At 43.4% G+C, this 27,816-nt stretch overlaps 1 protein-coding gene across 2 annotated transcripts; it reads left to right on the top strand.

The window, feature by feature from the left end:
- Positions 1 to 199: 199 nt before the first annotated feature.
- LOC109906136 (matrix metalloproteinase-23) lies at positions 200 to 26,712 on the top strand. 2 transcript variants are annotated; one of them, XM_031790383.1, is made up of 9 exons: positions 200 to 528; positions 647 to 802; positions 5,551 to 5,687; positions 18,090 to 18,229; positions 18,360 to 18,527; positions 23,762 to 23,926; positions 24,285 to 24,395; positions 25,034 to 25,160; positions 25,538 to 26,712. In XM_031790383.1, the coding sequence occupies exons 2-9, from the start codon at positions 653 to 655 to the stop codon at positions 25,728 to 25,730; spliced, it is 1,191 nt and encodes a 396-aa protein (XP_031646243.1). In that variant the 5' UTR covers positions 200 to 528; positions 647 to 652; the 3' UTR covers positions 25,731 to 26,712. The 2 variants fall into 2 exon arrangements, with proteins under 2 accessions (XP_031646243.1, XP_020359384.1); XM_020503795.2 differs by having other exon boundaries at positions 200 to 802.
- Positions 26,713 to 27,816: the final 1,104 nt, after the last annotated feature.

The following is a 27,816-nucleotide window of genomic DNA, read 5'->3' as shown; positions in this document are numbered from 1 at the left end:
TCCACGAGCGGTTATTTAAGTAAGAGTTTACAGCCCAAAAATAGTTTGAAGACTTGAAGGCAACATTTTACCCTCTATTCGTCTGGTTGAGAACTGTGTGTAGTTTGAGAGCCCTTGAGAGAATGGGAGAGCAGAGGCTGTGAGACAAATTGTTGTTTTAGAACTGGGCGGCGCTCTCACTCTATCCCACCAACTCGACTGACGTGCACGAACTTGTACGACCGACACCTGATCCGTTCGGTCGCTGCATAGCCCAGGCAGGGAAGTATCAAAGTTACCCAATAAACATACAAACGCGACGCAATTAACCAAGGACTCGGTTGAAAAGTAAGAGTTTACAATTATATCACAGGGGAATAGCGCGGAATGCTGAGAATGATACGAGTTTGATGGGACAGGAGAATTTGGAGCTCCATGCCCAAATGGCCAATTCTCCGCAGAGCTGTTCAAATGTGGTTTTCACGTTGTGATACGCACCGCGTTCTGGTTCAGAACTCATGCTTTCTGCATGAAAACACCTGAATTAGGGTAGCCTATCCAAGATGATCAATCTATTTTATACCAATCCTTGCATTTAGCAGAATCATGTGCTCTCAACATTGAGTGTAGGTTACCATTGACTGTCAACTGTAAAAAACGACTACAGGTTCCAATGGAGCACAGGAAGCAGAAGTTGAGTTCGGCCAAGGACTTCGTCCCAGTGTTTGAGATGCGCGGAACTCGTCGGATACTTTTTCTACTAGTGCTGATGTTGGTAGGTTTGGATGGGGTCGGCGGACTCCCTACGTGTAGAAGGAAAACGGTAAGTGGACAGCTGCACATGGAAATGATAAAAGTAATATTTAGACTGTTTGTCTGTGCGAGCAACTCAACAAACCCAGTATTGTCATTAATTTATTGTGTTTTGTTATAATTTTTTTTACAGACTGAAAAAACAAGTGTTTTAAGTAAGCTACACTGACAGTCATATTTTTCTGGTTTGATCCTAATGTATTTTTGTGTATGTTTATTTTTTGATCAGTGTTACAATAGCCTACAATAGGAAAATAAATGGGGAGAAAGAAGAAAAGAAAGGAAGGAGTGGTTTAGGTGGTGAGGGGAGGGGAGCGCTGGAGGAGAAGCTTCAGCTCACATGTGGGTGACAGATATTTTAGCACAGAGAGATGGATAGATAGATGGAGAGGGGCTGTCAGGCGACGAGAGCAGATGAGGAGGGTTTTACATCTGTGTCGGGTTAAGTTGTGATTTCTGTTCCCTTTTGCACTTGTGCCACGTGTCTTTTTTTACATTTTCTTCCTAGAGGCCAGACATGCTCCCTTTTGCCAGGAAGCCTGAAAAATGCTTAACTTGACTTATTCCTTGTTATTCCTTTTAACTCATAGTGGAAGAAATGTGGAGAAATAGAATGAACAACTCCAATTACTATTTTGTGTTTGGGTGGTAGTTGAAATCTTCCCCCATTTACTGATTCAAAAAAATGTCATAATTGATAATTATAATAATTGGTGGGGTAAACTCAACTTGTTTTTTTATGCATGCCAGCAAAGCCACTACACAACACACACAACACTAAACAATACATTAATTGCACTATAACGGTGACAAACGGTGCCCGCAAACTGTTAGGGTCTACATAAAGCTATCCCAGCAGCAGAAGCTTTCTTTTCAGCACCATGGAGTGAATCCTAACCACTGCTGCACCTGGCTATCAGCGGAGCCTTGTCTGGCAGCGAAACAGTTCATTCAGCCTCATTTACTGCATAAAACAAAAAACATATCTGATATTGCTGACTTGCTTAAACCAATGTGGTTTCTACTGACAATTGAGATGTACAAACTATGGCATAAGGGAATGACGGGCAGATAATAGGCAATCCGTAATTTCGATTAAGACATTAATGAGCGAGCTAAGACGGACGTAGTCAATATAACTATATGTTCAGCGACAGAATTCAGAACATGGCCCGTTCTTACAGTATTCTCTCTGTACACCAAGTCAGAACCGTAGGATAAATAAAGGGGGCATATAAGCAGACAATGAAAGCTCTTATAATATTCAATGATTACATTTCTCTAAAACAGTCTACAGCCTACATGTGCACCACCAAGTCAGAACAGTAGGCTAAGTTATGAGGGGGAAAGGGCAATTATTAGGGTGAGGCACACGGGCTACTATGAGCTTACTACACAACATACACTTAGTATTACTTTCTTAGCTACAGTATACATATCTCCCTGGCATATTACATCATTTATGCAGCAGCATACAATACACTTTTGGACTCAAATGGTTGTGCTGTGCTCACTTGAACAGGAAGGTAGCTCTGCGGTCCTTGTGGGCAAATTTTGTCATCAAACTATGTCATCAAAGTCTGGCATTCTCTGGATTTATGATGGTTTTAAGACAACTGGGAACTCTTAAAAAAACAAAGTTGAATCATGACGTCATTGATCTTCAGATCAGAGCTCTAGAAAGAGCACCGAGTTCCAGACATGGAATTCCGAGTTGGATGACCATTCAAAACGTATTTTCATAGTCGGAGCAAGATTTCCCAGTTCCGAGTTTCCAGTTGTTTTGAATGGGGCAGAAGTCATGTCGGAAAGTATTCAGACCCCTTGACTTTTTCCACATTTTGTTACCCTACAGTCGTATTCTAAAAATTATTAAATTAATATTTTTCATGGCCTAGTGGCGCAGCAGTCTAAGGCACTGTATCGCAGTGCTAGCTGCGTCACTACAGATCCTGGTTCGATCCCAGGCTGTGATGCAGCTGGCCGTGACTGGGAGACCCATGAGGCGGCGCAAAATTGGCCCAGTGTTGTCTGGGTCAGGGGAGGGTTTGGCCGGCTGGGTTGTCCTTGTCCTATTGCACTCTAGTGACTACTGTGGCAGGCCAGGCGCAATGCACACTTACACGGTCGCCAGTTTCCTCCAACACATTGGTGCGGCTGGCTTCCGGGTTAAGCGAGCAAGGTGTCAAGAAGCACTGCGGCTTGGCTGGGTTGTGTTTCAGATGACGCATGGCTCTCGACCTTTGCTTCTCCTGAATCTGTACGGGAGTTGCAGCGATGAGAAAAGACTAGTTACTAGTTACTACCAATTGGATATCACAATATTAGGGAGAAAAAGGGGTAAATATATATATATATATATATATATATATATTAACAAAAATGCAATAATTGTCACGTTCTCACCTTAGTTCTTTTGTTATGTCTTTGTTTTAGTATGGTCAGGGTGTGTGTTGGGTGGGTTGTCTATGTTAGTTTTTCTATGATTTGCTATTTCTATGTTTGGCCTGGTATGGTTCTCAATCAGAGGCAGCTGTCTATCGTTGTCCCTGATTGAGAACCATATTTAGGTAGCCTGTTTTCTATTGTGTTTCGTGGGTGATTATTTTCTGTTTTCTGTTGTGTGTCTGCACAAGCCAGTACTGTTTTTGGTCGTTCTCTTTGTTAGTTTTGTTAACTCCGTGTTCATTTGAATAAATATGGACACATACCACGCTGCACCTTGGTCTTCACCTTCTTCCACCAACAACGGCCGTTACAATAATGTTTTTCCTCATCAATATACACATAATACCAAATAATGACAAAGAGGAAACAGGTTTTTAGAAATGTTTGCTAATTTATAAAAAATAAAAACTGAAATACCGTATTTGCATAAGTATTGAGAGCGTTTTCTATGAGACACTAAATTGAGGTCATATGCATCATGTCAGAGCAAAAACCAAAGCCATGAGGTCGAAGGGATTGTCCAAAGAGCTCAGAGACAGGATTATGTCGAGGCACAGATCTAGGGAAGGGTACTAAAACATTTCTGCAGCATTGAAGGTCCCCAAGAACACAGTGGCCTCCATCATTCTTAAATGGAATAAGTTTGGAACCACCAAGACTCTTCCTGGAGCTTGCCTCCTGGCCAAACTGAGCAATCAGGGGAGAAGGGCCTTGGTCAGGGAGGTGACCAAGAACCCAATGGTCATTCTGATAGAGCTCCAGAGTTCCTCTGCGGAGATGGGAGAACCTTCCAGAAGGACAACCATCTCTGCAGCACTCCACCAATCAGGCCTTTATGGTAGAGTGGCCAGACGGAAGCCACTCCTCATTAAAAGGCACATGACAGCCTGCTTGGAGTTTGCGAAAAGGCACCTAAAGACTTACAGATCATGAAAAACAAGACTCTCTGGTCTGATGAAACCAAGATTGGACTCTTTGGCTAGTCAGGATCGAGGGAAAGATGAACGGAGCAAAGTACAGAACGATCCTTGATGAAAACCTACTCCAGAGCACACAGGACCTCAGACTGGGGCAAATGTTCACCTTCCAACAGGAAAATGACCCTAAGCACACAGCTAAGACAACGCAGGAGTGGCTTTGGGACAAGTCTCTGAATGTCCTTGAGTGGCCCAGTCAGGGCACGGACTTGAACCCGATCTAACATCTCTGGAGAGACATGAAAATAGCTGTGCAGCAATGCTCCCCATCCAACCTGACAGAGCTTGAGAGGATCTTCAGAGAATAATGGGAGAAACTCCCCAAATACAGGTGTGCCAAGCTTGTAGCTTCGTACCCAAGAAGCCTCAAGGCTGTAATCGCTGCCAAAGGTGCTTCAACAAAGTACTGAGAAAAGGGTCTGTATATGTATTATGTAAATGTCATATTTACATATTCTTTTAATACATTTGCTAAAATACCTGTTTTTGCTTGGTCATGATGGGGTATTGTGTATAGATTGATGAGGGGGAAAAACGAATGAATCCATTTTAGGACAAGGCTTTAACGTAACAAAATGTGAAAAAAGTCAAGGGGTCTGAATACTTTCCGAATGCACTGTATTTCAACCTTTTCTGGTCCATGGTGTTGAATGCTTATCCTTTTAAACTTGGAAGAGAGACCTTTAAACCCAGACTTGGACCACACACCTTCTCCACTGAATAGCAGGCTAGTGCTTGCTTTGCAACACTTGCGGTTAGCCACTGATTCCTTCCAAACCACTGATTTGAATTTGCGATTTTGATCTTGGTGTGTAATGTTCATGTCAAATTGTCAATGAGCACCGATACGTTTTATCTATAATGTCTCTTCATATGACAAGGATTGAAAAGGATTTGCCAGTAGATGATGACCTCTTCTCTAGCTTGCAAGCAAAGATTTTGAAAGTGTGATGTTGACATGATCAGTCCAATCAAAGCTACGGTAGATATAAAGTGAATTGATGTCATTTTATCTGTGGCCAATGACCTTGAGCATTCTTGGATGGGCACTTCTGATGTAACTCTATGGCAGGACCCAAGGGGCTTGAATTTTCGAGCTCGCCCTGAATGGCGGGTTGCCACTGGTCCTGTCTTGTTTCACAGGCTACTGATCATTTGTTCTTTGTCTCAGGCGCTGTACCATTCTCTCTCTACTGCAACATACTGACTATGCAAAGCTTCTCTCTCACTCTCTCTCCTACACACACACTGTTTTCACCTCTCCATGGTCATGTCATGCTCCTCTTGTCACCTCTAATGATCTCTCTCTCTCTCCCCGCTCCATCTCTCTCAGGAAGCTGGTGAGCGGTCTGTGGAGTCCCTGAGCTCTGTGAAGCATCATCCCGTGACGGGAGCGGCATTGAGCCGCTCCAAACGCTACGCCATCAACCCATTGGGACACAAGTGGAAGCATTTCAACCTCACCTACAAGTGAGACCCTGAATACCAAGTCAGACCCCTGTCCCTACCCCCTAGGCACTTTTGAAGATCTGAGAGGATTAGATATGCAGTGCCTTCAGAAAGTATTCAATCCCAATGTTCCTTCAAAAGGGACACTGAGCAAATTTCAGGTCTGCTGACCGCAAACTTGAAGGTGGTAAAAAATTCTGTGCAACTTCCAGCGTGCGTTTACTGTGAACAATAAGGCTGTCAAGCCTGTCTCGAAATACGACACTGCCCCTTTAATACAAAACAATCTTTACCAGACTCGCTTTTCAAAGATGTCTAGAAATGTTCACGTTTTGTGCTCCTGTAGAAAGCAATCACTCCCCTATTGCTGACTACAAAGGATCTATACCTGGACTACTAACTCACTAATGAGCAAAGGATATGAAAACATGTGCAAACGTGGCTCCATGCAGCTCTCTCTTTGATAAAAAAAAAGCTCATCTACTCATGACCACTCATGCTGTAAACACAGTCCAGTTCAAAGTGAATGGCACAAATCCATATACGGCAATGGTCTATTTGCATGTAAGCCTACCACAGCTCTGATTAGTACAGGCTGAATTGTACTCTGATGCGTTCTGCCTACAATAAAATCTCTTCAAATCAAATGTTATTGGTCACATACACATTGTTAGCAGGTTATTGCGAGTGTAGCGAAATACTTGTGCTTTTAGTTCCGACAGTGCAGCAATATCTAACATGTAATCTAATTATTCCACAACAACTACCCAATACACACAAATCTAAGTAAAGGAATGGAATAATAATATATACATATAAATATATGGATGAGCAATGACAGAGAGGCATAGGCAAGATGCAATCTCCTTTGTTTTGTTGACGTTGAGTGAGAGGTTGTTTTGCTGACACTAGTACCCTCACCTCCTCCCTGTAGCTGTCTCATCATTGTTGGTGATCAAGCCTACTACTGTTGTGTCGTCAACAAACTTAATGATTGAGTTGGAGGCGTGCATGGCCACGCAGTTATGAGTGAACAGGGAGTACAGGAGGGGACTGAGCACACACCCTTGTGGGGCCCCAGTGTTGAGGATCAGCGAAGTTGTTTCCTACCTTTATAACCTGTAGGTGGCCCGTCAATTAGTCTAGAACCCAATAGCACAGGGCGGGTTTGAGACCCAGGGCCTCTAGCTTAATGATGAGCTTGGAGGGTACTATGATGTTGAATGCTGAGCTATAGTCAATGAACATAGGTATTCCTCTTGTCCAGATGGGATAGGGCAGTGTGCAGTGTTATGGCGATTGCATTTTCTGTGGACCTATTGGGGCGGTAAGCAAATTGAACTGTGTGATCCTTGAGTAGCCGCTCAAAGCACTTCATAATGACTGAAGTGAGTTCTACGGGGCTATAGTCATTTAGTTTGTTTACCTTTGCCTTCTTGGGTACAGGAACAATGGTGGCCATCTTGAAGCATGTGGGGACAGCAGACTGGGATAGGGAAAGATTGAATATGTCCGTAAACACACCAGCCAGCTGGTCTGCGCATGCTCTGAGGATGCTGCTAGGGATGCCGTCTTGCGAGGGTTCACACGTTTAAATGTCTTACTCACATCAGCCACGGAGAAGGAGAGCCCACAGTCCTTGGTAGCGGGCCATGTTGGTGGCACTGTATTATCCTCAAAGCGGGAAAAGAAGGTATTTAGTTTGTCTTGAAGCAAGATGTCGGTGTCTGTGACATGGCTGGTTTTCTTTTTGTAGTCCGTGATTGTCTGTAGACCCTGCCACATACGTCTCGTGTCTGAGCCTTTGAATTGCGACTCCACTTTGTCTCTATACTGACATTTCGCTTGTTTGTTTACCTTGCGGAGGGAATAACTACACTGTTTATATTCGGCCATAATCCCAGTCACCGTTCCATAGTTAAATGCGGTGGTTCGTGCTTTCAGTTTTGCGTGAATGCCGCCATCTATCCACGATTTCTGGTTAGGGTAGGTTTTAATAGTCACGGTGGGTACAACATCTCCTATGCACTTCCTTATAAACTCACACGCCGAATCACAGCCCAGGATTTTTTCAAATGTTGTCGTGTTATAGCCTGAATTTAAAATTACATTGAGGTTTTGTGTCACTGGCCTACTGACAATAATGTCAAAGTGTAATTATGTTTTTAGAATTGTTTTACACATGAATTACAAATGAAAAAATGTAATGTCTTGAGATGTCTTGAGTCAATTCAACCCCTTTCTTATTGCAAATAGGTGCTTAACGAGTCCCACAATAATCGCTGCCAAAGGTGACAAAAAACATATCTAATTGGTAGTTACATTCTTGTCCCACCGCTGCAACTCCCGTACGGACTTGGGACTCGAGAGCCATGAGTCATCCAAAACACTACCCTGCCAAGCCACACTGCTTCTTAACCCGGAAGCCAGCCGCACCAATGTGTCAGAGCAAACACTTTACAACTGGCTACCGTGTCAGCGTGCATGCGCCCAACACGCCACAGGAATCAGAAGAGTGTGATGGGACAAGGACATCTCAGCTGACCAAATCCTTCAATAAGACCGCTGCGCCACTCGGGAGGCACAGCCAAAGGTGATTCTGACAGGGGTGTGAATACTTATGTAAAATAGATTTTTCTGTTTTTCATTTTCACAAAATGTGACCTTTGTTTTTTTTTTAAACATGTTCTCACTTTGTCATTATAGGGTGTTATGTGAAGATGGGTGAGGACAAAAATCTATTGAATCCACTTGGAATTCAGGCTGTAACACAACAAAATGTTGAATAAGTCACTGGGTATGAATACTTTCTGGAAGCACTGTAGATAAAGAAATATGGCAGCAATTCCCCCGAGTTTTAGTGGGTAAGATGGAGGTTCCACCATATTGCTGACACCTATCCAATCCTCTCAGATGTAGTGTCGAGGAGGAAGGGACTAGGGATTCAGGAAGTGAGAGAGAAAGAGACAAATGGGGAAAGAGAGAGATGGGGAGGAGATGGAAGAGACTGGGAGGTCGGCTTCGGAGTAATATTTTGAGAATTATGGCTTGGGGCCACTGGCCAGATATATAAATATTCATTGTGAAAGCAAAATTGATAACATACAATTATGAATATAATTACTGTTCCCTTAAGGAGGAACATACTATGGAGAGTCAACGACCATTCATATTCCCCTGAAAACTTAAATAAATCCCAACTGGCCAATAGATGCCGAGCCTGCCCTCAGAAGCTCTCCTGGCTATAATACCCAAAGGCAGCCCACTGCCTCCATTTCCTCAATTCAGTACCCCTCTTCAGCAAGCTCAAATCCCCTGACAGCACGAGGCAAAAGTATAGGGAACAGTAGTTATTTTCATACATTCTCTTTCAGTCGGTCACTTGCTATAACATACAGTGGGGAAATACAATCAAGCCCCAAGCCGGCAAACGGTTCCAAGAACAATACTTACCTTGAGAGCCTGAAATGTCAGAACTCGTACAAGGAACCCCAAGTCCAAAACAACAGAACACCTGTCATGACATGGTAAAGCATAGCATCGACCACGGCAGCCCAAGGCTCAAACCCACAGGAGACTGTGGTAACCTTGATAATGCGCACGTTGCACGCTGCCAGCACCCACTTCTGGACCCAGCCATAAGAACACTATGAGCCACACCGGGAGCAGTTACATCCACGCAATAAAACCTCACAAAGGTATGTTGGGAACCCCATCTCACTGCAGCACAGATATCACCAATTGTCATAGCCCTGAACAATACCCAAGCAGCCGCCACACTCCTAGTGGAGTGAGCATGCACACCGCTAGGCAACCTTTGTCCTTGTCGAAAGTCAGGGACCTCTGCCATATCGTGGATTCGGAGCTATCCATCTAATAGAACTCAAAAGGTTCTTTAATGGAAGCTTCTCTAATGTCAAGCATGTAAAGTGTGGTGTACCGCATGGCAGCTCTCTAGGCCTTTTACTCTTTTCTATTCTTACCAATGACCTGCCACTGGCATTAAACAATGCTGAAGATTCAACAATATACGCATCAGCAACCACAGCTAATGAAGTCACTGAAACCCTTACAAAGGGTTGCAGTATGTTTTGGAATGGGCGGCCAATAATAAACTGGTGCTGAACATCTCTAAAACTAAGAGCATTGTATTTGGTACAAATCTTTCCCTATGTTCTAGACCTCAGCTGAATCTGGTAATGAATGGTGTGGCTGTTGAACAATTTGAGGAGACTAAATTACTTGGCATTACAAGAGATTGTAAACTGTCATGGTCAAAACATATAGATTCAATGTTTGTAAAGATGGGGAGAGGTCTGTCCGTAATAGAAAAGCAAGTCCTGCAGGCTCTAGTTTTGTCTTATCTTGATTATTGTCCAGTCGTGTGGTCCAGTGCTGCAAGGAAAGACCTAGTCAAGCTGCAGCTGGCCCAGAACAGAGCAGCATGTCTTGCTCTTCATTGTAATCAGAGGGCTAATTATAATTATTATGCATGCCAGTCTCTCTTGGTTAAGAGTTGAGTAGAGACTGACTGCATCTTTTCTTATTTTTATAAAAACATTAATGTGTTGAAAATCCCAAATTGTTTGCATAGTCAATTTACACACACAATTATCCCACCAGACATGCCACCAGGTGTCTTTTCACAGTCCCCAAATCCAGAACAAATTCAAGAATGCGTACAGTATTATATAGAGCCATTATTGCATGGAACTCCGTTCCATCTCATATTGCTCAAGTGAACAGCAAACCTGGTTTCAAAAAACAGATAAAGCGACACCTCACGACACAACGCCTCTCCCCTGTTTGACCTAGATAGCTTGTGTGTGGGCTACGGGTGTTGCGGGGGGCTGTTGCGGTGACTGTATTACCGCCACACCGGCGGTCACGAGTCATGAAGGCAGTCACATTTCACAGTTACATTTCGATAATTAGGCTTCTCCAAGCTCTGATAATGCTGTTGGTCATTAGTAGCCTACCAAACTTGCTAACTGCCTGATACTCAGCAATCTGTTGTCCCTCTTATCACAGCGTCCTTCATTCGCTATTCAAGTGCGTAGATGACATGTATTTTTTCCCGCTGCCCCTGTTTCGAGACGGGTGCATGATAATGGTCCATTCTAAATCAAAATGAATATTATTTAGTATATGTAAATACAAGAATAAATCAAGAATAGTCTGATGGGTGACAATATTAGCCTATCACTTGTGAATAATATATTATCACTTGTGAATGATGCCCAGCATAAGGTTTGTATCACAGCTAAAGCGTCCAAATAACTTCTCAAAATTAAGCACATTAATCGGCTTTACATAGGTCGTGGAGCCTAACTGGCATACATAAAGCAGTGTGCTTCAAGTTTGGGGAAGATCATTTTCACCATAAAAATGCACCTGCGGTCACTTTGCGGTCACTTTTGAGAGTGGTGTTTTCCCGCTAATGGAACATTCCTGCTTATAGCCTTTCTGCGCTTATAATGTGCAGGAATAGCCTAATAGTTTAGCCGTGTGCACATTGCTGCACATATCATTTGAATAAATAGCCTAATAGTTTATAAACATTTAAAACTAAACGTCTAAACTAAACCTCTGTTGTGTCAGCCTCATTGCATAAAAAAGTTTGTTTGATGCTAGTGGTTGTATTAATTTGGGATCTATCGTATCACACAACTGTCCCAGACTATGCTTGGAATATTTATTTCTCACACAGAATAGGATAGGTAAACTTTTGTACTACGGGGGATAGTAGATTGACATAGGCTAGTGCTTTTGCTGTTTGTTAGGCCTACTCATTTTGTTGACGAAAAGTAAATGTGGACAGTTCTTCCAATATCTTCAATATGCACCTCGCAGTTGCGTTCCCGATGTGTCCGTCTCCACTTGTAGCCTGTGAGAAAGACCCAATCACGTGATGGAGTGCCCTGCGAGTGAGATGAGAGGTGCTTCAGAGCAGGCAGACATGTATTTTTTTAGGGAGCATTATGGCCACACAAAAGGGATGCCGCTGGGAAATGTGAGGGCTTCTCTAATTGTGAATTGGAAATTGACAGAGTGTGTACTGCCTGCGCAAAATAAACAAAGCAGACCTCATGCCTTTCAAGGGACATTTTTCAAATCATCATTATTTGTATTTATTTTTTATTTCACCTTTATTTAACCAGGTAGGCTAGTTGAGAACAAGTTCTCATTTGCAACTGCGACCTAGCCAAGATAAAGCAAAGCAGTGCGACACATACAACAACAAAGAGTTACACATGGAATAAACAAACATACAATCAATAATACAGTAAAAAGGTCTATATACAGCATGTGCAAATAAAGTAGGATAAGGAGCTGCTCTGACAGCTGATGCTTAAACCTAGTGAGGGAGGTAAGAGTCTCCAGCTTTAGTGATTTTTGCAGTTCGTTCCAGTCATTGGCAGCAGAGAACTGGAAGGAAAGGCGGCCAAAGGAAGAATTGGCTTTGTGGGTGACCAGTGAGATGTACCTGCTGGAGCGCGTGCTACGGGTGGGTGCTGCTATGGTGACCAGTGAGCTGAGATAAGGCGGGGCTTTACCTAGCAGAGACTTGTAGATGACCTGGAGCCAGTGGGTTTGTGAGGGCCAGCCAACGAGAGCGTACAGGTCGCAGTGGTGGGTAGTATATGGGGCTTTGGTGACAAAACAGATGGCACTGTGATAGACTGTATCCAATTTGTTGAGTAGAGTGATGGGGGCTATTTTGTAAATGACATCACCGAAGTCGAGGATCGGTAGGATGGTCAGTTTTACAAGGGTATGTTTGGCAGCATGAGTGAAGGATGCTTTGTTGCGAAATAGGCAGCCGATTGTAGATTTAATTTTGGATTGGAGATGTTTAATGTGACCCTGGAAGGAGAATTTACAGTCTAACCAGACATTTAGGTATTTGTAGTTGTCCACATATTCTAAGTCAGAACCGTCCAGAGTAGTGATGCTGGACGGGCTGGCAGATGTGGGCAGTGATCGGTTGAAGAGCATGCATTTAGTTTTACTTGCATTTAAGAGCAGTTGGAGGCCACGGAAGGAGAGTTGTATGGCATTGAAGCTCGTTTGGATGTTAGTTAGCACAGTGTCCAAGACGGGCCAGAAGTATACAGAATGGTGTCGTCTGCGTAGAGGTGGATCAAAAAATCACCAGCAGCAAAAGCGTCATCATTGATGTATACAGAGAAGAGAGTCGGCCCGAGAATTTAACCCTGTGGCACCCCCATAGAGACTGCCAGAGGTCTGGACAACAGGCCCTCCTATTTGACACACTGAACTCTGTCAGAGAAGTAGTTGGTGAACCAGGCGAGGCAATCATTTTAGAAACCAAGGCTGTTGAGTCTGCCGATAAGAATGAATGGTGATTGACAGAGTCGAAAGCCTTAGCCAGGTCGATGAATATGGCTGCACAGTAATGTCTCTTATCGATGGTGGTTATAATATTGTTTAGGGCCTTGAGCGTGGCTGAGGTGCACCCATGACCAGCTCTGAAACCAGATTGCATAGCGGAGAAGGTACGGTGGGATTCGAAATGGTCGGTAATCTGTTTGTTAACTTGGCTTTCGAAGACCTTAGAAAAGCAGGGTAGAATAGATATTGGTCTGTAGCAGTTTGGGTCAAGAGTGTCTCCCAATTTGAAGAGGGGGATGACCGCGGCAGCTTTCCAATCTATGGGAATCTCAGACGATATGAAAGAGGTTGAACAGGCTAGTAATAGGGGTTGCAACAATTTCAGCAGATAATTTTAGAAAGTGAGGGTCCAGATTGTCTAGCCCAGCTGATTTGTAGGGGTCAGATTTTGCGGCTCTTTCAGAACATCAGCTATCTGGATTTGGGTGAAGGAGAAGTGGGGAGGCTTGGGCGAGTTGCTGTGGGGGGGTGGAGGGCTGTTGATCGGGGTAGGGGTAGCCAGGTGGAAAGCATGGCCAGCTGTAGAAAAATGCTTTTTGAAATTCTCAATTATAGTGGATTTATCGGTGGTGACAGTGTTTCCTAGCCTCATTGCATTGGGCAGCTGGGAGGCGGTGCTCTTATTCTCCATGGACTTTACAGTGTCCCAGAACTTTTTTAAGTTTGTGCTACAGGATGCAAATTTCTGCTTGAAAAAGCTAGCCTTAGCTTTCCTAACTGCCTGTGTATATTTGTTCCTAACTTCCCTGAAAAGTTGCATATCACGGGGGCTATTCGATGCTAATGCAGAACGTCACAGGATGTTTTTGTGTTGGTCAATGGCAGTCGGGTCTGGAGTGAACCAATTGCTATATCTGTTCCTGGTTCATTTTTTTTTAATGGGGCATGCTTATTTAAGATGGTGAGGAAGGCACTTTTAAAGAATAACTAGGCATCCTTTACTGACGGGATGAGGTCAATATCCTTCCAGGATACCCGGGACAGGTCGATTAGATAGGCCTGCTCGCTGAAGTGTTTTAGGGAGCGTTTGACGGTGATGAGGGGTGGTCGTTTGACTGCAGACCCATAACGGATGCAGGCAATGAGGCAGTGATAGCTGAGATCTTGGTTGAATACAGCAGAGGTGTATTTGGAGGGCAAGTTGGTCAGGATGATATGTATGAGGGTGCCCGTGTTTACGGATTTGGGGTTGTACCTGGTGGGTTCATTGATAATGTGTGAGATTGAGGCCATCAAGCTTAGATTGTAGGATGGCCGGAGTGTTAAGCATGTCACAGTTTAGGTCACCTAGCAGCACAAGCTCAGAAGACAGATGGGAGCAATCAATTCACATTTGGTGTCCAGGGCACAGCTGGGGGCAGAGGATGGTCTATAGCAAGCGGCACCGGTGAGAGACTTGTTTCTGGTAAGGTGGATTTTTAAAGGTAGAAGCTCAAATTATTTAGGTACAGACCTGGATAGTAAGACAGAACTCTGCAGGCTATCTCTGCAGTAGATAGCAACACCGCCCCATTTGGCAGTTCTATCTTGTCAGAAAATGTTATAGTTAGGGATGGAAATTTCAGGGTTTTTGGTAGAGTTGCATCATGCAGTCTCACAATGTATTAAATCTTCAAAACATATAGCCTAACATTTGTAGAACAACTAAAGTTATATTAATAACTCTAAATTAAGCACATATGAGTACCAATTTCTTTGTTAACCCCTCAACACAGAATAGCATGTGTGCACTCCCTCAAATCGTTTGGAGAAAATATCCTTTGTATTTTATTCAGCTTTGATATAGTATTCTTAATATAAAATAATGCAACGGAATTCTAAGAAAATCTTGTCTGCTAAATTAACTAGTGTAGCCCACAGCGATATGGCATACTCAGATCAGGACCTAACATAAGGACATCTCAGAGTATGCTATTTGGTTCTTCTGAAATTGACTACATTTTCTTCATATCATGTTACTTTAGACTTGTCTAAAATAAATAATGGATTTATTGTAAAGGTGTAGGCTATATTACATGGCTTTATTAGACTTTTTAAAATGTAGATGCTCCATAGGTCTGCATTACTGGCTTGTAGGCTATGTGTGGAAGCCAGGAGATGCTAAATGTGTTTATGTTAATTGACGTACCAACAGTTATTTGCTTGACAATAACCGGCTAGCAAAATTTAGTGACCGCCACAGCCCTACGTATGCCTTTGTCTTTACATTTAAAAAAATAGTTTTGTTCTCTAGCTGTTGTCTAGTAATGTTCTTTATTATGTCATGTTTCATATTTTGTGTGGACCCCAAGAAGAATAGCTGTCGCATTAGTATGTAACATCAATTTGGAGTCGCCTGGCACGGACTCCATATGGGAAGGGTATAATGATATAAACCTTTAATGTGGAAAAAGAAAGGCCCTACTCAAAAAGCTCCTGCAAGGACATCAAAATGTTCACCAAAGACCTCTGAAAAGGAGAAACTCCTTTAACGTGACACCAAATTGTGAATGAGAGACTGACGAACAACCCTCTTGTAAAGGGCGCATGTGACGACTGTATAGTCGTAATCACGTTTGAGGGTAAACTCATAGCCGTCAAATTCAACCTTTCAGGGGCCAAACCCACAGATCCCATATCTGTGGTCCTGTGCGCCTGGGACAATAGACCCAATGACACAAAACCCACCACAGGTCCCCTCAGAGTGCACAGATCCCTCATTGAGAAGAACAGATGACAACACGCAGTTTTGTTGCTTTTTTAATCAGAACAACAGTTTTATTCTGTGCTAACATAATTGCAAAAGGGTTTTCTAATTATCAATTAGCCTTTTAAAATTATAAACTTGGAGTAGCTCACACAACGTGCCATTGGAACACAGTAGTGATGGTTGCTGATAATGGGCCTCTGTACGCCTATGTAGATATTCCATTAGAAATCAGCCGTTTCCAGCTACAATAGTCATTTACAACATTAACATGGTCTACACTGTATTTCTGATCCATTTGATGTTATTTTAAGAGACAATAACATTTGCCTTTCTTTCAAAAACAAGGACATTTCTAAGTGACCCTTAGAAAACTTGGCAGCTTTCCATCCATCGGCGGTGTGCAAACGAGCCCCGCCTCCTTCATACCCTCTACATTCATGAACTCATCCATAACCTGGCAGCACCAGCCTGGCTGAATGAGGGGAATCCCAGGTCGTCTTTAGCTCATCTGCAAAATGTTTAAACTGGGCTAAGCGACGCTTCACTTCTGCAGGGACAGAAGGTAAATACCTTCCCCCAAACCTGGAATATGTCCACTGAGGGGGAGAAGATGGCCAATCCACAACCAGGTGATCTGCCGCCTTACAACACAGCTCCATCAAAGGCGCATTAACCACCAACAGTCCACTCTTCCCGCCAAAACCATAGCCGGGGCTTTAGGTTGCCCCAGACTGATGTCATCCGACTAGTTAGCCTTTTTAAACTTACTCTTACCACTGGCCATCTTACTCAAGCAAGGAAGCACTGGCTAAACAAGCAGAGCAGAAATTAATGGGGTATTAGCAAACACAAATCCTACCCAAGCAAGGAAGCATTAGCTACACAAGTAGAGCAGAATGTAGTTTGCTTTAAGCAAACACAAAAACCGATACCAATACCCAAAACTCTAGGGGGATGAGTACTCCCCACTAACAGACACCGAAGTCAGAGGCAAATCTCGTAGTCTTTGTGTGCTTGAAAAGTTTGCTTGATAAGCCAAGCTGAAGAGAAAATAATTGAGGAAATGGATGTGAGCATTTACTAAGGAACGGACACAGAACGAGACAGGAACAGCATCAGCACAAGGGTAACAAAGACAAAAACAATTAATGCATCAGCAGGTACTAGGGCAGGGGAACTGACAAATATAGGGGAGGTAATAAACATGTGATGAGTGAGTCCAGGTGAGTCCAATATCGCTGATGCGCGTGACGAGGGAAGGCAGGTGTGCGTAATTGATGATGGCAGGAGTGCGTGATGCAGGGCATCCTGGCGCCCTGAAGTGCCAAGGGGGGAAGAGCGGGAGCAGGCGTGACAGTACCCCCCCTCTAGGGGCGCCATCCTGCGTCTAACCTGGGCGAAACGGCCGAGACATACGCGCTGGGCAAGCCAGTTGGGGCGTGGAAAGCCCGACAAACCGGCAGGAGCATTGGAGCGTGGAGAGCCGGCTGAGACATGGGGGCCTGACGATCCGGCTGAGGCAAGGACGCCTGTCGATCCCTCTGCAATGAGGGAGACCGATGATCCGGTGGAGCGTGACATGGAATGGAAACCTGCCGAGCCAACCGGGGCAAGGAAACCACTCGAGCAAGCTAAGGCGTGGAAGCCCGACGAGTTAGCTAGGCACCTCCGGTTCCATCAACGGTGACCCAGAGCTGACGTCACCACCAACCGGAACACCAGTACTCCCGATGCTTCGAATGTCGGCTGATGCATTCTGTCACATGAATTGACGCTGGAGAAGCGAAGCAGTTATGGGGAGTCAAACATTTTCTAAGGAACGGACATGGAACGAGACAAGAACAGCGTCAGCACAAGGGTAACAAAGACAAAAACAGTTAATGCATCAACAGGGAACAGAGCAGGGGAACTGACAAATATAGGGGAGGTAATAAACAAGTGATGAGTGAGTCCAGGTGAGTCCAATATCGCTGATGCTCATGACAAGGGAAGGCCGATTGAAGGCAGTTTGTGCAATTGATGATGGTAGGAGTGCGTGATGCAGGTCAGCCTGGCGCCCTCAAGCGCCAAGGGGGGAAGAGCGGGAGCAGGCGTGACAGACTTGGCATCCATTGGCCTGTTGGGCGTTTTTCAGGTGAATACGGTTGATCGTTGACTCCCCATACTATGTTATACTGAATGACCGACTGAAAGGGAACAGCAATATGTTTTTGGGAATCCAAGTTCGTCGCATTGTCTGTCACTTTCCAATCTATACTTGTGTCTGTCTTTCTGTTCACATCTGTCTGTATGTCTGCGTGTCCGTTCACGTCTGTCAGGATCGTGAAGTTTCCCAACACGCTGAACAAAGACGGCACCCGCAAGGCCATCAGCATTGCGTTCTCCAAGTGGAGCGACGTGTCCCCTCTCTACTTTGCTGAAATCACAAACCCCAACAAAAGTGCTGACATTATCATCGGTAAGACTACATAATTAAATAGAACCTGACAGTATCACTATGGATTAGACATTAATAAGTTAACGGTGTGTGTGTGACTTTAATTCACCCTGCTTTAAATGTGTGCACGTGTGTGTGCTCATGCTTCCAGGCTTCTACACGTGGAACCACACAGACTGCTGGTGGTCTCCATTGCACCCCTGTTTTGATGGGCTAAACGGGGAGTTGGCCCATGCCTTCCTACCCCCGCGCGGGGAGATCCACTTTGACAACCATGAGTTCTGGATCCTGGGGAAGTCCCGCTTCAGCTGGAAACAAGGTGCAAAGACTCTACTCCCTGTCTGTCTGTGCTCCGATTCTCTATCCTCCCCCAAAACGTGTACTCGTTCACTTTCCCTCACCCATGGATTTCAAAAGAATCGATTGACGTTGATGACATCTTTTTTAGATGCTTTTGTCAGATGTAAACTTGATGTTGTCTTGAAAAAAAAACTGTTTACCTGGTTGTAATAGAGACCAGTTGGTTATAATCTGGTTGACGTATCCTCAACCAGAAAACCAGTTTACAACCAGAGGTGCACTTGATATTGTGTGTGTTAGATGGGCACGAAGAGGTTGCACTTTGTGCTGACTCTGCTCGCCAGACGAGTTACTGTAAATCGAACATCCTTCCGTTATCCCCCTTGTCCTTTTTGGAGGCGGAAAATTGTATTTATTGGTTTTCACAACATTCAATAAGTCATGTGATATTCAGTAATTCCATTTTATAAGCACAGCAAATAACAAAAACAAACAACAAACAAACAAAAACAAAAAACATACAGCACATAGATACATCACACAAATGTATTGTATCATACAATAATATATAGGTAACTGCATATACAGGTAACTGCAAAAACAAAGGAAACACCAACATAAAGTGTCTCAATAGGGCGTTGAGCAGCTCCAATGCACCTTGGCATAGATCAGGGGCATCATGCACCCAAAAAATCTGAGGGGGCATAAACTATGTGAGGATGTCTAGGGGTGGTACGTAGGGGGGCTAGGCCCACCGTCCTTAAGTTGGACAATTTAGAATTTTTCAAACACCTAAAACAGCTTTTTCCTGCAATCGAGAGCCATAATAATTATGATTAAAAAACGTGTTTATTTTTCTGCATGTCTAAGCATACCTCTTGAGCTGTCTGTATCCTCCTGACTGGTGGCAATTTTTTTTTAAAGATGCAAAATATGCTTCTCTGCAACAATCTGGGTAAAAGATTGAAAGGCATGTGAGTCTTACTTAGTACATTTAGTTGTTGTTTGCTTTTCTAAAGTCCTCCAACCTTGCCAGCAGGCATGCCAGCTAAGACGGTTAGACAAGCTAGCTACTCTAACTTGATTGATAGCCTGAAATGGTTTCTTGGTAGCTAGTTATGAGGTTGGGAACTTATCGGGGCTAGCTGAAGCCAATTTCATAAAAGTGCTAGGTGGCTAGTAGTATTACAGAGAAACAAACAACCAGGTGAAATGGGGACATCCAGGAGTCATCAGGCCAGGTAGTCCTGGGGCATGGTCCTAGGGCTCATGTCCTCCAGGAGGGGAGGGAGAGAGAATTAGAGGGAGCATACTTACATTCACACAGGACACCAGATAAGACAGGATAATTACACCAGAAATAACAGACTGATTCTAGCTTCCGGCACATAGACTAGTGCAGCATTGATACTGGAGGTTGAGATGGGGGGGGGGTTGACACTGTGGCCCTGTCCGATACCTCCTGACAGGGCCAACCAGGCAGGATATAACACCACTCACTTTTCCAAAGTACAGCTCCCACACCACTAGAGGGATATCAACAGACCACCAACTTACTACCCTTAGACAAGGCTTATAGCCCACGAAGATCTCCTCCACCACACAAGCTCAAGGGGGTGAAAAAACGGACAGGAAGATCACGTCAGTGTCTCAAACCACTCAAGTGATGCACCCCTCCTAGGGACGGGATGGAAGAGCATCAGTAAGCCAGTGACTCAGCCCCTGTAATAGGGTCAGAGGCAGAGAATCCCAGTGGAGAGAGGGGAGCTGGCCAGGCAGAGACAGCAAGGGTAGTTCGTCGCTCCAGTGCCTTGCCGTTCACCTTGCACCCCTGGGCTAGACTACACTCAATCATAGGACCTACTAAAGTGAAGAGTCTTCAGTAAAGAATTAAAGGTTGAGACCGAGTCTGCGTCTCTCACATGGATAGGCAGACCATTCCATAAAAATGGAGCTCTATAGGAGAAGGCCCTGCCTCCAGCTGTTTGCTTAGACATTCTAGGGACAATAAGGAGGCCTGTGTCTTCTGACCGCAGCGTACGTACGGCAGGACCAAATCGGAGAGATAGGTAGGAGCAAACCTATGTAATGCTTTGTAGGTTATCAGTAAAACCTTGAAATCAGCCCTAGCCTTAACAGGAAGCCAGTGTAGAGAGGCTAGTACTACTATTAGCCACATTAATGGAAAATAAAATATATTGATTAGATATGTATACAACGATCTGGGTCAATAAATGTTAAAATAACCTTTGGCAGCGATTATAGTTGTGAGTCTTTTTGGGTAAGTCTCCAAAAGCCTTGCACAACTGAATTGTACAATATTTACCCATTATTCTTGAAATAATTATTCAAGCTCTTTCAAGTTGGTTGTTGATCATTGCTAGACAGACAAGTCTTGCCATAGATTTTCAAGCCTATTTAATTAAAAACTGTAACTACGCCACTCAGGAACATTCAACGTTGTCTTGGTAAGCAACTTCAGTGTTTATTTGGCCTTGTGTTTTAGGTAAATGTCCTGCTGAAAGGTGAATTCACCTCCCAGTGTCTATTGGAATGCAGATTGAACCAGGTTTTCCTCTAGGATTCTGCCTGTGCTTGGCTCTATTACGTTTATTTTTATCCTAAAACACTCCCTGGTCCTTGCCGATGACAAGCATACTCATAACATGTTGCAGCCACCACCATGCTTACATATGAAGAGTGGTACTCAGTGATGTGTTGTGTTTGCCCAGAACATAACGCTTTGTGTTCAGGACAAAAAGTGAATTTCTTTGCCACATTCTTTGCAGTATTACTTTAGTACCTTATTACAAACAGAATGCATGTTTTGGAATATTTGTATTCTGTATAGGCTTCATTCTTTTCACTCTGTCATTTATGTTAGTATTGTGGAGTAACTACAATATTGTTAATCCATCCTCAGTTATCTCCTATCACAGCCATTAAACCCAGTAACTGTTTTAAAGTCACAAAGCCCTTCTTTGTATATATACAGTTGAAGTTGGAAGTTTACATACACCTTAGCCAAATACATTTAAACTCAGTTTTTCACAATTCCTGACATTTCATCCCAGTAAAAATGTAATCCCAGTTTAAATATATTTGGCTAAGGTGTATGTAAATTTCCCAACTTCAACTGTATTTTTGTACTTTTATTTAGCTAGGCATGTCAGTTAAGATCAAATTCTTATTTAAAATGGACTGCCTACTGGAGAACAATGGGTTAGCCCAATGCTCTAACCACTAGGTTCCTGCCACCCCTGTGGGGTACTGAAATGGGGTAGTCATTTAAAAATCATGTTAAAAACTATTATTACATACAGATTGAGTCCATGCAACATATTATGTGACTTGTTAAGCACATTTTCACTGCTGAATTTATTTAGGCTTCCCATAACAAAAGGGTTGAATACTTATTAACTCAAGACATTTCAGCTTTTCATTTTTAATTAATGTGTAAACCTTTCTAAAAACATAATTCCACTTTGACATTATGGGGTGTTGTGTGTAGATCAGTGACACAAAATCTCAATTGAATCCATTTTAAATGCAGGCTGTAACACAACCAAATGTGGAAAATGTAAAGGAATGTGAAGACTTTCTGAAGGCACTATATGCTCCACATGGGGCGGCAGGGTAGCCTAGTGGTTAGAGCATTGGACTAGTAACCGAAAAGTTGCAAGTTCAAATCCCCGAGCTGACAAGGTACAAAATCTGTCGTTCTGCCCCTGAACAGGCAGTTAACCCACTGTTCCTAGGCCGTCATTGAAAATAAGAATTTGTTCTTAACTGCCTTGCCTTGTAAAATAAAAAATGACAAAAATTATGTGAACATCTGCTCATCAAACATTTCATTCCAAAATCATGGTTATTAATATGGAGTTGGTCCCCCCCCCCTTTGCTGCTATAACAGCCTCCACTCTTCTGGGAAGGCTTTCCATGAGCTGTTGTAATATTGCTGTGGGGACTTGCTTCCATTCAGCCACAATAACATGAGGTCGGGCACTGATGTTGTGTGATTAGGCCTGGATCGCATTCAAGTTCATCCCAAGGTGTTCGATGAGGTTGAGGTCAGGCCTCTGTGCAGGCCAGTCACGTTCTTCCACACAGATCTCGACAAACCATTTCTGTATGGACCCCACTTTGTGCACAGGGGCATTGTCATGCTGAAACAGGAAAAAGCCTGCCACAAAGCTGGAAGCACAGAATCCTCTAGAATTGCATGATTCCTCCTCCACCAAACTTTACAGTTGGCACTATGCATCCGCCAAACCCAGATTTGTCCATTGGACAGCCAGATGGTGGAGCTAGATTCATCACTCCAAAGAAGGCGTTTCCACTGAGTCCAATGGTGGGGAGCTTTACACCTCTCCAGCCGAGGCTTGGCATTGCGCATGATGATCTTAGGCTTGTGTGCCGCTGCTCGGCCATGGAAACTCAATTCATGAAGCTCCAGACAAACAGTTATTGTGCTGACATTGCTTCCAGAGGCCGTTTGGAACGCATTAGTCAGTGTTGCAACCGAGGTCAGACGATTTTTACACGCTACGTGCTTCAGCACTTACCGGTTCCATTCTGTGACCTTGTGTGGCCTACCACTTCTCATTTGAGCCGTTGTTGCTCCAAGATGTTTCCACTTCACATTTTACAGCACTTACAGTTGACCGGGGCAGCTCTAGCAGGGCAGAAATTTTACGAACTGACTTGTTGGAAAGGTGGCATTCTGTGACGGTGCCACGTTGAAAGTCACTGATCTCTTCAGTAAGGCCATTGTACTGCCAATGTTTGTCTCTGGATATTGCATGGCTGTGTGCTCGATTTTATACACCTGTCAGCAATGGGTGGGGCTGAAATAGCTGAATCCACTAATTTGAAGGGGTGTCCACATACCTTTGTATATATAGTGTATATGTATATTTTTGAACTGGACAAATCTGAGGTGGCACGTGCACCTGTGTCGCCTATGAGCATGATGCTTCTGGCATAGATTCTACAAGTGTCTGGAACTCTATTGGAGGGTTTCGACAACATTCTTCCACAAGAAATACCACACACACACACACTCATTTACTCGTGTTTCCTTTTTTTTGGCAGTTACCTGTACATACCAACACACCATTCTAGAATCTTTAAGTTTCCTCAACCATGATCACGTCTATAATGACTCTACGTATTCTACCCAGGGATCCCAATCCCCCTTGTCCTTTGATATAAGTTGTGTACCTGCGTAATTGTGTCTATTCCCTCCCCCAGGTGTATGGTTGAATGACCTGGTACAGGTTGCGGCTCATGAGATCGGGCACGCCCTGGGACTGTGGCACTCCCGTGACCCCCAGGCCCTGATGCACCCCAATGCCACCTACACGGGCCAGAGGAACATTGCCCAGGACGACATCTGGGGAATCCAGCGCCTCTATGGTGAAGGAACACTCAGATCAATCATATGGTTTTTTGTTTGTGTGCAAGGATACATTAAGACTTTTTATATATATATATATATATATATATATATATATATATATATACATGTATTGTAATGATGTAGTTTCTAACATTGTATTAACATTGTCTTAACATTGTATTAACATATTCTCTATTCCCCCAATTGCCGCTCAACTCATTGTGCAATTACAACACAATAACAAGACAAATACCACAGTACCATGTAACGTGTTAATACAATGTTATTGCTACACAAGTCATTCGTTTTAATTATAAGACATAAGTCTAAGAAAACGTTAATACCACAAATGTCTATATGTGTGTTGTATTCCAGGATGCACAGACAAGAAGCGCGTGTGTGATCCATGGGCTCGCCTTGGCTTCTGTGAAAGGAGGAAGAGCTTCATGAAGAAACACTGTGCCCGCCGCTGCGACCTCTGCTATGGTCAGACAGGCATATTGTCCACTCTTGATTGTACATTCATTTAAGTACACTGCAGTTCAACAGTTGGATTTTTATATTGAATGTAAAGTTTCATTCTCCATGTATCTGCATCTATTAACAGCATGCTTTTAGGACTGTCTTAAGCCAACAAATGGATCAGGACTCAATAGTTAAATGTGGATCTAGCATGGTTTTGATAGATTTGATTTTGGACCTGCCTGGGTTTGTAAAGGAGCTTTGGATGACAACATTTGCGAAACGGATAACTAAAATGCTTAAACCTTGTGTTATGTTGCACAAATTCAGGCTTTAGCTTGCCCAACTCTGTGTTCTGTGTCCTCCCTTGTCCTACTGTACTGATATCACTTCTGTGGCATATGTTTTATCCCCAAATAGACTCATCTTTACACAAATCCTCGCATCATATCTTCTCTCCTCTTTCTCAACCATATTGGAGGAGAACGTCCAAGGTCTCTCCCCTCAGACCTTCTCCTCCGGTTTGTTTTGAGAGGGAGGAGAGGAAATAGGATGCGAGCAATTGAGGAAAGATGAACTGAGAAAAACCCACAGAGAAATATTAGGCCTATCTTGTGGGGGAAGTATCATGACTGTCCTGGTATTTCACTCACTTCCTGTAGAGCCTCTTGAGGCCGTTATCACGCCAACTCCACTGCCTTCCAACGTCAAGGTCAAGATGGTTCCTCGTGGAAAGGTTGTGGGCTTCCGCTGTGGGACGAAGAATCCTAGATCGCCTCCCAAAGTCAGGTGAGAGAATAGTCTAAATACAGTAATGTACAAATCATATTTTTGGTATTTATTGGACAGGATAGAGAGCGAGAGAAGTAGATGGAGGAGATATGGTGATAGAAGGTTGGTTTCGAACCAATGCACATAGTGGCAGTACACAATACAAGTGATCCAGAGGCAGAGGCAGACGGCTTGTCCAAATCTCAGACCACTATATACCATAATTAATGGTCAGATTCTCCCATTGCTCTGTCAGGTCTTTTTATGGGAGTATTTCTTATTTTACTGTGACTATGTTTCTGGCAAAGGTTGTTGGACATATGTACATAACATTTGAATGATTGATTCCTCTCTCCCCGTGCTCGTCCCTGGTATGACCTTTGACCTTGCTCCAGCTGGTACAAGGATGGAGAACAGCTCCTGATCTCTATCCCCGGCTACATCATCATGAAGGGCCGCGACCTCCGCATCGTTGCCAACGAGTTTAACGAGGGCACTTACACCTGTCGCGTCCATCGTAGCGGCAATGTGGTCTCTGCAAACTCCTGGGCCATCCGGCTGAAGCCTGAACAGCCCTCCAACAGTTGAGCTGAACGGAGTGAGTGAGGGAAGGGAAGAATGAGAGCTGGGAAGGAAAGTATAACGCATGGAGGAAAAGAAGACGAACCCACAGCTGTGCCACATGTGCCTCTCCGCTAGCCGCAGTGGAATGCAGGTGGCAACAATTATAATATTAAAAGGGAACTCAGCAATTTGACATCATCATACACCATGACGACTTCCTGATATTTAAAATCTGCCAAGACTGCCACATATTGGACCATATTCACTCAGTGGTTGTGAGCTCTGATTCAGAGGGGTTGGGTTAAATGCGGAAGACACATTTCAGTTGAAGACATTCAGTTGTACAACTGACTAGGTATCCCCCTTTCCCTAAAATAAAAAAACCCAACAGAAAACAGAAAACCTTCCTTGAGTTTAACCTTAGAATCAACAGATAATTTACCAATGGAAACAACCCTCTAGTCTAGAGCCAATAGTGTCAGTCTTAGCAGATTGAAATTCTGTTGTTGTTAATGTCTGTAAACAGGAAGTTTCCCCGGTTTGTAGGATGATATCATATAGCTGAGTCTACCTTTAAGCAGGCTGTACTCTGACAGTAGTCCCCAGGTCATAAATGGGATAGACCCCAGTGCTCAACCTTATACTTCATTCATCATCAAGGACATCAGACTTTAAGATCCAGACAGAAAAGACTAGCTTTGCTCACCCTTTAAATGTGATGACTGTCATTTCCATGCAGTTGTTGTATTGATATATCTCACTTTGTAAAATGTCTAGGACAGAGTTGATATTTCTAGTAATATGTTTTGAGAAAAATGGTGGAAATATGATGCAGCTATCACTGTGTGTACAGTACTTACGGAAAGTATTCGCAGATTTAAGTCAGAACTGATATTAGGGCACTCAAGCCCCGTTTATGCCTGGTTCTAACATGCATCCTGGTCTTGTCCACATTCTGATCGTGCCCACATTCTCAGACATGCATCTATAAACTATTGAACAGTCATCCGTTGTTGTGATGTGACTATCATTAATGCGATGACTGTTATCTTATCAAAATCAATTAATTATTATTTAATTAGTATGTGATTAAATTACTTGTGTAACAATTAACTCAGTAACTTGGGGCACCAGGGGGAAAACGTATTTAACGAGTTACTATCTCTCAAATTAAACTCTTATAAGATATAGTTTAAGTCGGAAGTTTACATACACTTAGGTTGGAGTCATTAAAACTCGTTTTTCAACCACTCCACAAATTTCTTGTTAACAAACTATAGTTTTGGTAAGTCGGTTATGACATCTACTTTGTGCATTACACAAGTATTTTTTACAACAATTGTTTAGTCAGATAATTTCACTTATAATTCACTGTATCACAATTCCAGTGGGTCAGAAGTTTACATACACTAAGTTGACTGTGCCTTTAAACAGCTTGGATAATTCCAGAATATCATGTCTTAAGAAGCATGATGGGCTAATTGACATAATTTGAGTCAATTGGAGGTGTACCTGTGGATGTATTTCAAGGCCTACCTTCAAACTCAGTGCCTCTTTGCTTGACATCATGGGAAAATCAAAAGAAATCAGCCAAGACCTCAGAAAAAAGATTGTAGACCTCCACAAGTCTGGTTCATCCTTGGGAGCAATTTCCAAATGCCTGAAGGTACCACGTTCATCTGTACAAACAATAGTACGCAAGTATAACACCATGGGACCACGAAGCCGTCATACCGCTCAGGAAGGCGGCACGTTCTGTCTCCTAGAGATGAACGTACTTTGGTGCAAAAAGTTAAAATCAATCCCAGAACAACAGCAAAGGACCTTGTGAAGATGCTGGAAGAAACAGGTACAAAAGTATCTATATCCACAGTAAAACGAGTCCTACCGTAAATCGACATAACCTGAATGGCCGCTCAGCAAGGAAGAAGCCACTGCTCCAAAAACCACCATAAAAAAAGCCAGACTACAGTTTGCAACTGCCCATGGGGACAAAGTTTGTACTTTTTGGAGAAATGTCCTCTGGTCTGATGAAACAAAAATAGAACTGTTTGGACATAATGACCATCGTTATGTTTGGAGGAGAAAGGGGGAGGCTTGCTAGCCGAAG

The sequence above is a fragment of the Oncorhynchus kisutch genome, linkage group LG15 (assembly GCF_002021735.2).
Source record: "Oncorhynchus kisutch isolate 150728-3 linkage group LG15, Okis_V2, whole genome shotgun sequence".
Lineage (NCBI taxonomy): Eukaryota > Metazoa > Chordata > Actinopteri > Salmoniformes > Salmonidae > Oncorhynchus > Oncorhynchus kisutch.
This window is presented reverse-complemented; position numbering and strand designations above follow the sequence as displayed.